At 50.7% G+C, this 14,494-nt stretch overlaps 1 protein-coding gene across 3 annotated transcripts in view; it reads left to right on the top strand.

The window, feature by feature from the left end:
- Positions 1-14,494, top strand: part of LOC144155987 (uncharacterized) — a 101,540-nt gene that overhangs the window by 76,516 nt on the left and 10,530 nt on the right. For 2 of the 3 annotated variants that reach the window (XM_077687737.1, XM_077687736.1), the window contains exons 3-4: positions 3,220-3,326; positions 7,540-7,817. In XM_077687737.1, the coding sequence (XP_077543863.1) occupies positions 3,220-3,326; positions 7,540-7,817 (385 nt within the window). Of the gene's footprint in view, positions 1-3,047; positions 3,155-3,219; positions 3,327-7,539; positions 7,818-14,494 lie in introns of those variants that run through there. The other variant, XM_077687738.1, reaches the window with a different exon arrangement.

The following is a 14,494-nucleotide window of genomic DNA, read 5'->3' as shown; positions in this document are numbered from 1 at the left end:
AGTCGGCTTCACCTCTGCACAGAGTGCATTGCTGTGAAGACGTGTTCTCAGGGGAAATGTAAGCCGTCTTGTATCAAAACACACTCTAGGACTTTTCTTATTTTTTTTTTGTAACTTTTTTCCATATGCTGAAAATTGGACTGCAGTCTGTCTGTCGCCGGAGACGGTCTGTTGGATCATAGCCAGACAGCTTCGCTGTAAAATAAAGCGAAGAAGGAAAAAAAAAAAAAAAACAGAGCGCACGGTGAAGATGGTCTCGCAGATCATCGAGTCTCGTGGAGTAACAGGTGCCGCCAACGCGAAAGCGGTTTCCCGAGTTATGTAGTGTCGCCGATTAGGCGTCCCGATAAGCAGCAGCCGCTCGCATTCCGCGTTCCGTGGCCGCTATCTGCGCTGCGGGGGCCGCGTGGGAAACCCGTGACGCAACTCGGCGGCCTCCAGGTTCACCCCGGTCGTGCCCTCGCGGGAGCGTTTGCCCACCACGCGTTGGTTCAGCGCACTCGTCCGCGCTATTAGTTTAGCGCCGGCTCAGCTTTGTTTCACCTCTCTACAAAATGTTTTCGAACGCGCTCAGCTGAACAGAACTTCACTTCGAGCCTTAAATTTACAAAACTTGCGCCTTTCGGTTGTCCCTTCATACGTTAGAAAGGGGGCACCAAGAACTACACGCCTGCTAAATATATGTAAACTTACGAAACATGAAACAGCTTTGAACGTTTTTTACTGTAAACGTATTAGAACAAAAATAAGAGGATCATCTTTGATTCTTGCCTCAACACGGGTGGTCGTCCCAGGATTTTATAAGCACTCTTAGAAATGGCTTGGGCGGGACTCACTACATGCGATTGGAGTAAAAAATAGTCTGCGCTGGTACAACAGCGCAAGGCGTCCAATTGCACTGTTGTCTGTGCGCATATTTTTTTTTTTACTTTAGTCGCATGCTTGGCCTCGTCATTCGCCAAATTCGCACATTTATTCACGCTGATTGGTCGTTCTGAAGCGTTCTGGTTGAGTTCGCCAGCGACGATTTCCTGAGGGTGTATACCGTCTGTTCCTTTAGCGGCGGGTGTTTTGTATACAACGTTGTTGTGTATACGGCTGACTCGGTGCAGTGAAGCTCGAGCTGCTGGTCAGCGACTGTGAGCGCAGAGTACAATGTTTTTAGCTACGCGCGTGTACGCTGTGTACGCCATCCGAGATGGGTGCGCGGGGAAAGCGCGCTCAGCTAAAACTCTGCATGCACTGCGCTCTTGGGTCTGCTCTCCACGGCTCCGTGCACGACTCGCCGGCGCCTTTCGTGCACGGAGCCGTGGAGAGCGATTTGAGAGTCGGGAGGACGGGGGGTGGCCCGTCCGGGGAATTGTTTCCCGGCTTCGGCACGAGGCAAGAAACGCGTCGCGCCGGTGAGGCTCAAAACAAGACGAAACGACGAGCCGGATGCGCGCCCGTCGGGAGTGTCTTGTTCTACAATGGAATAATGGCACCGCTGACTATTTGTGTCGCGTTCATTATTGCGCGGATAGCGTGCGCTGACAGCTAGAGGTCGTTTCTCGCGGGGGAACAATCGAAAGCAAATTTGAGCCCGACACTTGCGCCACGGCGACCGCGCCAAACAACCGTCCCGCCTATGCATATGCATGCGCTCGTATCCTTGGTGCGGCTCTCTCGGGAACCGCGGTGCGTCGGTACACCGATTGATGCGTCAGCATGCGCTCCTGCGCGCGCAATGATCGGCGGGACCAATCGCTACGGATCTCCGCTTCCGGCTTCCTGGATTGCACCGGCGCCGATCTCCGTGCACCCACCTGCACGGTGCGGCACGATCTCTGCCTTCCCGGTGCACAATTCTCGGCCTGCCGCCGCCCAACGTTTTTAGCCACATGGCTAGCTGGGTGCGTTAAATTTTTGCTTTTACACACATGCTAGACAAGATTGAAAGGCTTTCAAAGATTCCATGATCCGGAATCTTGTTTCATCACAGACTGTAATGGTATGCCAAGCTCCAAGCGAAAATTACGTCGAAATCGCATACGTCAAGAAAAGCATCCACAATAACAACAACACCCAGAATAATAATAATAATAATAATAATAATAATAATAATAATAATAACCGCTGTCGTCTCCAGTAGAAGCCGGTGGGTGCCCACCGCAGGTCGAGGGCCTCTCGCAATGGAATTCCACCGGCCGAGTCAATTTTTTTTTTTTTTGTATCAATCGTCTGGCCTCATCAGTCTCCAGAACCTTAAAGGCGGAGGAGCATTCTCGCGCGCCTCCAACCTCACGTCAATGCCGATTAACAGTTTTAAGTCATAGAGCAGAAATTCGGCTTATGGTACTGCGGGCCCGATGAATGTACAGCCATGAGCAAAAGTTTATGGACCACGAAAATGGCAGCTTTGGGTTATTTCTCTTCCGGTAGCAGCCCATGCACAAACTATATAAGCCTGTCAGATGCAATACTTAAGTATTGCAAAAATACCGCTCATAATACCCCGTACTGCTGTGCGACAGAGAAATAACCCACAATTCCTCCTTTCTTGGTCCGTAAACTTTTGCTCTTGACGGTACGTCTCCATGTAGGACAGTAGGAGCAGGGTTCAGCTTCTTCGTCCAACCACTTTTTCAGCGCACATTGGGGCCCAAGTTGTATTTCGAATATTTCCTGTCTTTTTTTTTTTTTTGTGAACATACCGTGTTTGGGTGCCAGAACGGAATTTAGTGAGTTACCAAAGGCTGATTCTTTTGTCTTCATGGTTGCTTAAAAAAGCTACTGCGTTTTTAGCGCCGATTTTCACTGGAGAGTGTCCCTTGTTGGCCTCGTTTCGGTTATTTTCCTCGTAGCATATCCTTACATGCGTAATTGTCTATTATTTCCCAAGTCTCAGAGTAGGTGCGTCGCTTGGCATCTGTCAGACGTCGTGCCACAATCAAACGCATAATCGCACCCATGCGCAGTGATGCATGCGCCTCGGTCATGTGCGTGGTTGGGAAGTACGGTAAAAGTGTCAGTGTGGTGCAGTGGGACAGCTGTTTCTGCCGAACTTATAGTACACCCCCGGGAATGAGCAGATGACGCTCGTAAACGCCGCACAGCAGAATTGGGAACAGAGGGGGCGCCGACTGGACGGAGACGATGCACGAAGAGCCCTAGTGTATGCCTGTGCATCTACGCGGATGAGCGAATCTTCAGCACATTTTCTCTCCTCGTTTCTTGCAGACAAACCAAGGATAGGAGTCATGTCCACTGGCGGCAGCTCTCTGGGCTTTGTATTCAGCGAGTACAACGCTGTCCTTAGGCAGTTCCGGGAGGCCATCATCGAGCAGGTACGGCGCCCCTTCTCACTCCTTCGTAGTGCGGCGCGGCACAAACGACGTCTGCGTACAAATATTTAACGCGAAAGTAGTAGAGCCTGCATGGTAACACTGAATGAAGAAATGCCGCCCGTGTTGGATTGTTTGGTCCGCGCAGCGCAAACATGGGCCAAGTAGGGCTTTTGCATCTATGGCAAAATTTAACACTCTTAGCAATTATTTCGTCTTGACTCGCGAGTCACGAACTGGAGCAATAGCAGCGACAATAAGGGGCGCTATCAGTAGGTACACACCAGGACTAGGGGTGCGCCGCAGTGGAAGGGGGCGGATTAATTTTGTCCACTTGCGGACCTTTAACGCTTTACAGTATGCCAACAGAAATTTGCGAATTTGCGGCACGAGAAGTTGCCCCCCCACTCCCCGAATGGCGGGCCTGCAGGTTAGTCTTAACAACGTAGTCTGACCTCTGGATGCTAATGGGCATGTGTAAATTGCACATGTGTGAAATGAGATCACACCCGTGTAAAATAAATTAAATGTGTAAACTACACTCGCGCAAATGAATATGGAGCCAAAAGAGAGACAAACAATGAAGCAGAGTTGACATGTGCATGCTTAACTTTTATTTTTTGTTGTTGTTTCCCGGTACCGGTACCGCATGCCCGCCACTATAGTTACGAGGCACAGTTCTGTAATACACGTTGACTGCAGGAGCCTTGGAGCAAAATTCTAGCACAACGTGAGCCGTAAATGTGGCGGAAGTGCACGACTCCTGAACGCGCATTGCGCAACGTTGAGCAACCGTTGCATTGTTGCCATACGTCCCGCAGCTGCCATTGGATCTGAGAAGGAAAACAGAGAGCAGGTGCTCACGCAATGATGGAACGGTTTCCTTTCGACCTACAGCGCCACGGCCTTTGTTGTCATTGGTGGTCCCTTACGATACCTCAAGCAATGTCAGCGCGCCTCCACGGTTCGTGTGGAAATTAGGCCTGCTTACGACGCCGCATCCACACACGCAAACGTGCACCGTCTTGCGACCGTCCCGTGCGATGTCTGACGGGTAACGCACACTGCCTTGCCCTGCAAACAGCCCCGGCCTCGAGCACACTGTGCCTATGCTATTAGAGAGGATGTCGTGACTGAAAACGAATGAGTAAATACTGGCCTTCTTTGACCTGCGCGGATAGTTCACTTTACGCTCACAGAAACGACCTGTAGCGGGAAACTGGAGTAGCGACTGTGACGCCGCTGTGCTTTACAGGGGCCATGAAGACAAAACACAACTTTGGTTCGTTAAAAATGACAAAATCCCGGGCCATCTCCACTAACGGGAAACCTGGAGAGGGGCGAAGCATTCAGTGTATAAGTGCATTCTTGGCGCCTTGGCGTTTTTGCCCTCGGAGATGAAACCGTTGGGGGGTAGAGGTATACAGCTTTGCTATAAAAGTCTCTTGTCTTTGAAGCACGAAGCGCTCCAGCGCGAGGCGTAAACGAGTCTCCCGGCGTTTTTTTTTTTTTTTTAGTACGCGTTACGTTGTAGCGTGAGGCGTAAACGAGTTTCCCGGTGTTTTAGTACCGTGACTACATGCGACGACTATTACGACGACGACGACAGGAGACGCCAACAGCCCAGCCCATAAGGGGCTTTTCCCCTTAAAGACTCCCTTGTCATGATAACAACGGTGCCAGTGTTATTGCAAACTTCCAACAAATAAACCAGATATTAAAAAAAAAACATGGAGGAGTGGCGACTCCCCCGGCACTTTCCGGCAATTTCTCAGTGACGCCACAGAATCTCGTTCGCGCGACTGGCGGCCGCTGACCCAAGCCGCCGCCAATAAACATGACTCTGCGATTGTGGCCACCAGCTTCGTTTGATCGTGTTGTCAATGCCAACGTGATGTCCATGTTTTAGTGCTGGCCCGTATTGCGTCACTCCTGCCCATACCACGTCACTGCCACGCAAAATTTGAGTTTCTCAATATTTATTTAGTTTTCTCACTTAAAAACGTCTTTCGTGGCTGGGATGAAGCTGAGTGAGTTAGCAAAAGCTCGTCCTTTCATACACCCAAGCCCCTTTTAAGGCCTTGTGTATATTCCTTCATTTAATTGCGTGTGTTCGGTGTACTGTGTGCGAACTATGCGCCGAGCACGTTCAACAATGGCCGAGCTGTGGTGGCACTGCAGATATACGGCTATTGGGAAAAAGTTCTAGCTCAAGACTCGGAGCTTTGCAGACTGCCTTTCCAATTGACCAGAGGCATGCACCCAGTGTTTAATTTGTAAAATGAAACGCCAAATATCTCGCTTGTCGTAAAAGAAAAAATTAGGGGACCCCGCGGGCGCTGGACAAAAAGCGTAATGGAGTGCACAATAAATTGCGGGCACGCTTCGGTTGAAAATCCGTTGTGCACTTTTGCGCGTGGGTACATAGCGATACGCTCCAATCCCTATATTATGCTTCTCGGTAACTCAAAAGTTTGAGGTCCCGAAGCTGCTCCAAAGCGCCGGGCTCCCTGCTGACCAGCTTCAGCACTAAAGCCAACTTCCATCCCGACTCTATATAGTCGGGACTATAGCCTTCCACTCTATAGAGTCGCGGCTATAGCTACGAGACAAAGCAGACAGAGAGAGAGAGAGAGAGAGAGAGAGAGAGAGAGAGAGAGAGAGAGAGAGAGAGAGAGAGAGAGAGAGAGAGAGAGAGAGAGAGAGAGAGAGAGAGAGTATTGTTTAAGAAAGGAGGCAGGGCTTTTAGCATTACTGTTTCCCATATACGCATACACGGGGTGGCGTAGTACGTTCCGGTGTCCGCCCCTAGGCGAGACAATTTACGCCTGTTGGTGGACCTTCCTTTCTTGTTTTTTGTGCAATAAATACATACATACATACATAGCGGAGCGAATGCTGGCGTAAGTTGCGGTGGGATTGTGGAAGTTGGAGCGCTAGAGAAAAATAAGAGGAATACGGAAAAAGAAAAGAATTTGTGCAAGTGTCTTGGAAGGACTGAAGTCGAGATGCAAGGCCGTTGCTGCGCAAGCCTTATTCAAAGCATGAGTTCGAAAGCTCTTGCCTCCAGGCGGAAACGAAAGACAATCAGTCGAGGGAACTTCCGCGGTTTCCGGCGCAGCACATGTATCATGGGGGAAAGACGGTGCACCTACAAGCCACCGCATCGCGCGCGCAATGGGCGCGGAACCGCAAAACATGGGAGGTCGGCTTAGCGAATCCGCTTGAGCCAGAAGCATGATCAGATTTCAGTCAACGCAGTTGAATACGAGTACTCGAGAAAAACAAAAGGGAACGAGTACTGTAGCAACACTAAAAAAATAAGCTGATGACTAACAAATATACGCATGGGGGCCATGCTCCAAATTTTTACGTTTTTAGAGCCCTTGTTGTCAGTTGTATTTTGTTTTTACATCCTGGTTCACCCGCTGTTTTTTTTTTTCTGACATTTTACAATGAAATAGCTAGCCCAAGTACATACAGTGAGCGAGAACAGACTGACGTGGAGCGCGCAGTACGGCAGGTTGGCTCTCCTTGTAACGCATGTAGCCGAAAACGGCCGCAGTTTGTGAATGAGGACCGCGGATAAAGTAATCTCGCACTTTTCCGCTCTGGTAGTGGTGGTTGAGAAAATTATTGATTTTATTGATTGATTATGAGGTTTAACGCGCCGACGCTACACAGGCGATGAGGCGCGCCGTAGTGGAGGGCTCCGGATTAATTTTTGACAACCTGGGGATTTTTAACGTGCGCCGGAATCTCGGAACACACGGGCGTTTTCGCTATTCGCCTCCATCAGAAAAGCGGTCGGGAATCGAACCCGCGTCCTTGGGCTCAGCAGCACCACGCCACAGCCACCGCGGCCTGTGAAACAGCTGTTCTATGAGAGTGGTCCCTTAGTCCAGGGATCCGCGAGACAATCGGGCGGTCTTTGCTCTGGACTCCAAAAGGAACTTGGCCTCCAGTTGACCGCTGGTCGTCAGGTCCTCCCACGGCTCAGAGATGGGGAGGGAAGAGAGGAGAGGGGCAAGGTTCGAGTTCTGTGCACACCCTAGTGGGATGGTGCGAGGTAGGGTGTGATTGCAGTATCGGCATTCTGCGGAGTACCGGTCAGGGCGCATAGAATGGCGCAGGCTTCATCGAGTGATGGTGCCTGGCTGTCGAAAGCATTGAGGCATTTGTGAAATTAAATGGGCACACTCGTCGGCCGACGCAGTTGCACGAGCCCAAGAAGTCCGGCCACCCCGACTTCCGCTTCGTGGAGGACAACGGCTGGCCGGTGACGACGCGCCAGGAGGGCTCGCTGACAGTGCTGGACGTGATCAGCAACCGGAGCCTGTTCATCCAGATGGGCGCCCTGCCCACGAGCGGCGTCATACAGTCCAGCATCATGCCGCCGCTGGGCAACGCCCTGGTGGCGCCCACGCGCGCGCAGCCGCCTCTGGCCGCCGAGGAGTGGGACGGCAAGCGCAAGAAGTCGGTGCGCTTCGGAAGGTGAGCTGGGGTGCTGGGGGACTCTCGCTTTGGCAGGCAACCAGGCCGCGCATCGGTGTAGCCAGGGCGCCTTTCAGGGGGAGCGGGAAAACCCACCCATGTTTAAAGACTAGATAAAGCGATACTGTGGCTGCACGACGACCCGCGTGTCATTTGTGAGTCTTGAGGGTTCAATTGAAAGAACGGAGAACGAACGTGATTTTCCGTGACCAGCGCATCGACAATAAGCAGAAATAATGTGCTTAAATTTGGAGGGACTGAAGCGTGGTGCTCTATATCTTGCACACTCGCTAATCGGTTGCCTAGTTTTCCGGAAGGCTGGGAGCATAAAAATAGAAAGTTTTAGCACTCCGTGTGCTCCGTCCGTTCCGTTCGTACCTTGTTGACCTGGACCCGACTGGGCACTTGCACATTTGTTCCGGTAGGCTATAGATTAGTTCCGCGGACCGGCCCTCACCGTGCCCGCGCATTCGTTACGGCGGGGGGTGTCCCCCTCGCCGTGCCCGCTTGCGCAGGCGCAGTCCGGTCCCGGCAAACACGGAACGAATGGAACGGACGTAGCATACGGAGAGCTATGTAGCGGTGCTTATGACGAGAGAAGGGGAACGTATAATAGGTTTGCGGCCTATTTATCTGGTATTCTCTCTCTACATACAATCTCCCACAAAATACGCTGCCCAGGCAGACGACAAAACGGAAGCCACAGCTTTTCCCGCGTCGAAATGGGAGGTCACGAGGCCGATTTGTCGCTTACCTCAGCACGGTTGTGTGTACCCTGTGTGCAGAGTAGACGTGTTCAGCCATTGATCCTTGGTCTCTTGTCGCGTGCCGCGTGTCTTTCGATCAGGTTTTCTTCCGGCTGGTTTGGTCGGTTCTCAGTGAGGTAAGGCGACGTTACTGTGTGGCACGCATGCGTGCACGTGCGTTTCATTCTGTTGGAATGGTGTGGCACCGCTCGAGTCCTCCGTAACCGCACTCGTCTGCAGATGATACGCGTTCCCGGCAGAATAATGCTGCCATTTCCCTGCCCCGCAATTCCCCGCATTCCGGTTTCAGAGTAATACACAGAGTGTGGCCGTGCTAACAACTGCCCTTCGCGTTGAGCCGTGATTGCATGATCTCGGCTTATGTCCTTATTTTGCTATTCAGCGCGGTGTGTGTGACCGTTTCACCACAGGGTTCTTGTTAGAAAACTTGCATATTGGCCCCGAAATATTCGGAGTGCGAGGGGAACAAACTCTTGCTATTTCAGTTGCACGTTTTACGGCGAGGCTGTTTTTACAATTTATTTTCCAGTCTGTGGGTGGCATTCAGACGGGTAAGGGGGCTCTCTGAGAATGGGCTTGCGTTGAAACAAGCCGGTGTGTCGGAGCCGATGGCGTCTACACATAGGCACTGGCTGTAAACCAGGGTAGGTGTGGTTCCCACAGAGCGGCGAGGTAGAGCCCCCAGTTATGCATTACCCCCAGTTATGCCCCCTTATAGCCCATGTATGCATTACCCGCATGCGTTCCCGGAGGCGGGTACCCGTTCCGGGAAATGTCCGCGAACAGAGCGCGTCCGTGTGCAAGAAACCCAGTAGGGATAGGACGCAGCGCGGCAGCAGCCGAGGCGAGAGAGGGGGTGCATCAATACCACCATAGTCTAGGTGGTGTTGGCTGCATTCGAGCTCGACTCGAGGCGCGAGAAGGAGGAGAGGGAGCGGTGCGGCAGCAACCGAGCATTGCTTCCAACCTGCGCACTCGAAAAAGCTTGCGACTTGCAAATATTGAGCTGGAACACTGGTAACATTCCCCTGGTGTCACCAAAAAGTCCTGGATGTTACTCAACCCCCACTTAGATGTTCACGATTTCAGAGTACGCGCTTGCGACCGGCGAGGTTGAGCGAGTGGCAAAGCGCTGTTCGTGCACGTATTGGGGTACTGCATGTGTGTTCGTGGTGTACCACAGCATGCGGTTTGGTGGCTATGCAAGCTTCAGCACGTGTCGTCGGGTGTTCACCACCGGGAACGTGAATGGTCAAAAGTTCCTGCGGGGCATGCCTGCGTCTAGTAAAATTGGCAGGAGAAGCGGAACTTTCAGTCGCATTTTGTGACCGTGTCGCTCTCAAGCTTGAATACGGCCTGATTTCCTTTGAAACGTGCGAGCCCTTGCATGTGCGCGGATACAGTCTTGATCGAAAGCTGACTTTTGCGATATGAATAAGTTCGGAGATGTAGAATGACAATCGTGCATTGCACAGCCCAGTTGGGAAGCTTTTTGCAGCGAAAGCTGTAAATGGCACATTTCCGTTGTTCTTTGTATCCTTTGTCCGTGGACGTAAAGTAGTAGTCGAACAGTCAAAACCCGCAATGCGAATTTTGTGGGGAGAGGGTGGGTAGGGGCACAGAAAATCTGCTCGAATTAATTGGAGTTCGAACGAGCGGGGGGTCGGTTTGATTAGCTGCACAGCGCACAATAACAATTTTAGAAACATGCACGATGAAGTAGGCCATACTGCAAGTTCTTACAGGGCCGCATTGCCAATAGCGTACTGCGCAAGTGCGGTCTACGCAATGGGCAGTTCGAGATTGGAACCCAGAGACGCGGGCGCGGCCTTCCCGACTAAAAACAATACCAGACGTGGTGCGCAGGTAGCACCGCGGCTGCAAAAAGACGCACCCAAACCCCAAGGGCAGCAAGTATAGCCAATAGAGGCACATGGAAACACCGGTCTCGAACAACGTTTGGAAGAACACATTCCAGATGCTATTGTAGAGGGGCAATCTTGTTCGGATTAACCGTCGAATACATGTTTCAGGTTCGATTTAAGGGGTTTCCCCCCCATTCAAATACACGTCGCTTTGCCGGGACCTAGCAGAACCAAGCCAGTGCACACGCTGAGGCTGTTCTTAACGGTGCATGCACGGAGCAAACAGGATTCGATTTTTCCCAGCCTTTCGTCACGACAGGCTGATGCGGTGGACGCCAGAGCTGGTTAAAATGGTTGTGTGCCATCTGCATCAGTCGCCATTGGTCGTGGCACGGCCCCTCACCATTTAGTATATGATAAGACATCCCGAGCTAGGCTGTCAGCATATTCATTGCCCGGCACTCCTACGTGCGGCGGGAACCACTGGAATTTCATTGCGAAATGGTTATGGGTGAGATGTCTGAGTAAACGTAAAGATCGCTGGCATGGCTTTTCCACGGTTATACCTCGCTTTAGAGGTTCAACAACGGACTCGCAATCGCCAAGTGTATTGCGACGTATTGCAAAGCCGCCCGTGCTCCCTCCCGTCCCTGGAGCCATTTGCCCACTGTACCGACCATACTTGCGCGTCCATAACTGAGACATCTGCGCGCAAAGCTCGCTTTGCGGGGAAGCCAGCCTGGTAGCAGAAGCTAACCTTAAACTTACCGATTCGCGCGTCTCCTGCTGTCAGGGATGCTGCTGTCCGGGCGTCGGTGGTGCGCGTTGCCCTGTCCGTACGGTAGTAATCGGCACCGCCGCGTCTGCTGTGATTGGCGATCATTCACATGAGGGGCGTGTCCTCATACGGATTGGTGACGTTGCGGAACGTTAGCAGACTCCAGGAAGCATTCACAGGAAGAAGGATAATGAGAGAGCAAGCGCAAGAGCAGATGAAGCGTATACTCTTGACGAATAAACCGCGTGAACACAGCGAGGTGCAACGCGTTCGAAGTTGGTTGCGAAGATGGAGGCTACTCTAGGACACATTTACGCGGCAACTGGCGTAGCCAAACTCGAGGTGATGCACCGCGTAAAAGCAAGCGCACGCAATACGTGCTAATAGGTGTACCTGCCACTCTACAACCATCTCGCTGGTGCTTGTTTCCAGCAGCGCCTGGTCCAGTTGCTTGCTTGTTGCTGTAGTAACCATGACTAACGCCCCACACAGCAGGAAACGGTTCTACATTAGCAATAAAATGCGTGATCACGTCATCGGACATGCAGGTTCCTACTTCAGTCTTGCCATCCTAACGTTCCATGCTCCTGGCGCTAAACTCACCACACCAGAAACCACGAAACTTACACAGTGACATGGAAATTGCAGTTCACTATAATAAAAATATGAACAAAGAACGCCTGGTAGGCAATAGCTTTCTTTGTCACTGGAGATAGTGAAAGCCTGCCATCCCCTGCAGAGCCGCACTGCTGGGGACATGTGCGCCGTAAGCGCGGTATCCGATGCTACAATCGTGGAGCGAAAAAAAAAAAAAAAAGCTTTTTCAGCCCGTATCGTCTGCGGTTCGTCCGCTAAAGCCACGAATCGATGCTGTTGCGGACATGCTATGTGTCCAGCGGATCGATTCAGTTATAAAGAGAACTAGAATTCATCAGTGATTTCGTCCGTCGTGTGAATCGGCTTAAAACCGGCATGTCCCTGGTTCGAGCTGGCTACAACATTACACCGTAAAGGTCACAGAATTTGTTTTTAATGGCACTCGGCAATCCCACATAGGCCCATCCAGGGAATGAAATAGGTGAAGTTTGAAGGATGACTCATATCACTTGAGGAGGCAAAGTGTGCCCAGATGGCGAATGATAGCTGAGCACGCTTTCAACTTCATTCGTTCCAGTGCCCCGATCACTATGCAACGTTCACAAGAGCGGATCTAAGGCAGGGGAGGGCGATTGATCGCCTCTACCAAGCTCATTCGACATACTGTGCTTAGCATACTTACAGCATACTCGCAGGCTTACAAGAGGCGCTGGAAAGTTCCTGTCAGCGGAAAATTCCCTCTCGACGTCACGTCTCTACTGGCGTAATTACCCTGCCGAAATACGCGCGCTCCCCGAGGAGGCACTGAGCCGTGTCGCGTCGTAGACGAGGCACATGAGGGTGATGCATTTCCACCGCCGAATGCACTATCGTATTTCCGTTGCGAGCAGCAGTGCTGACATTGAGTGGCTTTTTTTGATTGCTGTTCGTGCCCGGCATCTGGCAGGAAAAACGTGTAGCACGCAGTGCATTGTTCGGTTAACGCACCGTAATCAGCAAACACGTTCCGATGTACAGTACAACCTCGTTACAACAGACCATGATAGTGATCATGATTTCAGTCTGCTATAAAAGAAGAATGAACAATCCAAACACTGTTACTACAGACTTTTACGGAACCATGGATGAAGTCTGTTATAACAAGAGTTTGGACTTTTCAACTGTTAAAAACAAATCACACAATAAAAGTATGCTGGTCGTTTCTTGAGATTCAGTTGCAACTTAAGCAGGTTGGTATTTTAGGCCCAGAAACCTTCAGGATGACTTGGGTTTTTCAGCAGTTTCATCCTCTTGCGAAACTGTGAAGCACATCACAAAATCACATGCATGACTCTTCTTGCATTTGCTGGGCTCCTGTTTTATGGAACCCCCTCAAACTTTTGATTCACTCATACTATTATTAATCTCTTTCACGTCTTCAACCTACAGTAGCATTTCCATTGTCTTCACATGAATATAAATGAAATCCAAGTAAAGGTCTCATTGATAAGCTTGGAGATTTAGCCATCTATAATGTATGAGGGCATACATTTTTGTTTTAATGATGGTAACTTTCATATATGAGCATCTTATCTGTTGCACTATAACACTTAAATTCTAAATCGTATCACTTGACTACCAGGACATCACACTTATTTCAAATTGTTTCAAATTGTTTTCGTTTGATCACAAGTGTGAGGTAGAAACACAAACTCTGAAAACGTACCTAACAAATGAATGGTTGCCTGCACTTGAAAAGTCCACTTTAGAGATGCAAACGTGGACTTGTTAACCTTTCAAACTGGTCTGTTATATCCGAATGTATGTTGTAATAGAATCTGCAGTAAAGGAAGTTTAATCAATGGTACAGATAGGAAGACCAACCAAGCATTGCAAATCAGTCTGTTGTATCCAAATATCTGTTGTAAGCAGATCTGTTGTAACGAGGTTCTACTGTACTGCTGGCCTCACGACTCCATGAGCGCCACGAAGAGCCTCTTGCTACGTCGTGGAGCGAGCATCAGCTCTTCGCGACGTGCCCGTCGATGAAGAAGACTTCCAACGCAGCACATGTTCGGCGATGCACGTGAACCGATCTGACAGATGGTGGATCCGCGGTAGGCGTCATGTGGCCATGATGCTCATTTAAGTGGCCTGTTCCCTGCTCGTTTCATTTTGTCCGTGCCACGAAGCACATATATAAGTTAGGGCAGGACGCCCGGCAGGAAAGTTACAGCGCATTCCTCGCAGGAAAGCGATTGGTGGTGAAGAATGAAACTCAGTACCGTTCGGCAAGTGAGTTCCGGAGGAAAGCGCCTTGCTTCAACGCTGGAGGGCTGGAGCTCGTGTCCACCTTTCATCATCATCAGCAGCAGCAGCCTATTTATGCATGTCCACTGCAGAGCCTACTCCCACGGACTCCCAACTTCCAGCAGACGCCGGAAAGAGAAGGGCTGTGATCAGTCAGCCTATAACATGTTTTAAATGTTTAAGAAAAACTTTAAGAAGTTCAAGAAAACAACTAAAACTTGTTCAGTTGCAATATCGAAGTGTCGTGGCATCGCTAGTTCTGCAGTGAAGATGACTTTTGGAACTGCGTAGTGCGGCGTAGTACACACAGTGCAAGCTCATGTTGCTGCATACCAGTCACGTAAATGCATAGTGAACTGCAATTTCCATGTCACTGTGTAA

Source organism: Haemaphysalis longicornis, unplaced genomic scaffold (assembly GCF_048455015.1).
Source record: "Haemaphysalis longicornis isolate Haplotype H1 unplaced genomic scaffold, Haemaphysalis longicornis Haplotype H1 scaffold_1, whole genome shotgun sequence".
NCBI classification, from domain to species: domain Eukaryota; kingdom Metazoa; phylum Arthropoda; class Arachnida; order Ixodida; family Ixodidae; genus Haemaphysalis; species Haemaphysalis longicornis.
The sequence above is the reverse complement of the archived record's forward strand: the minus strand, read 5'-3'. Positions and strand labels throughout refer to the sequence as shown.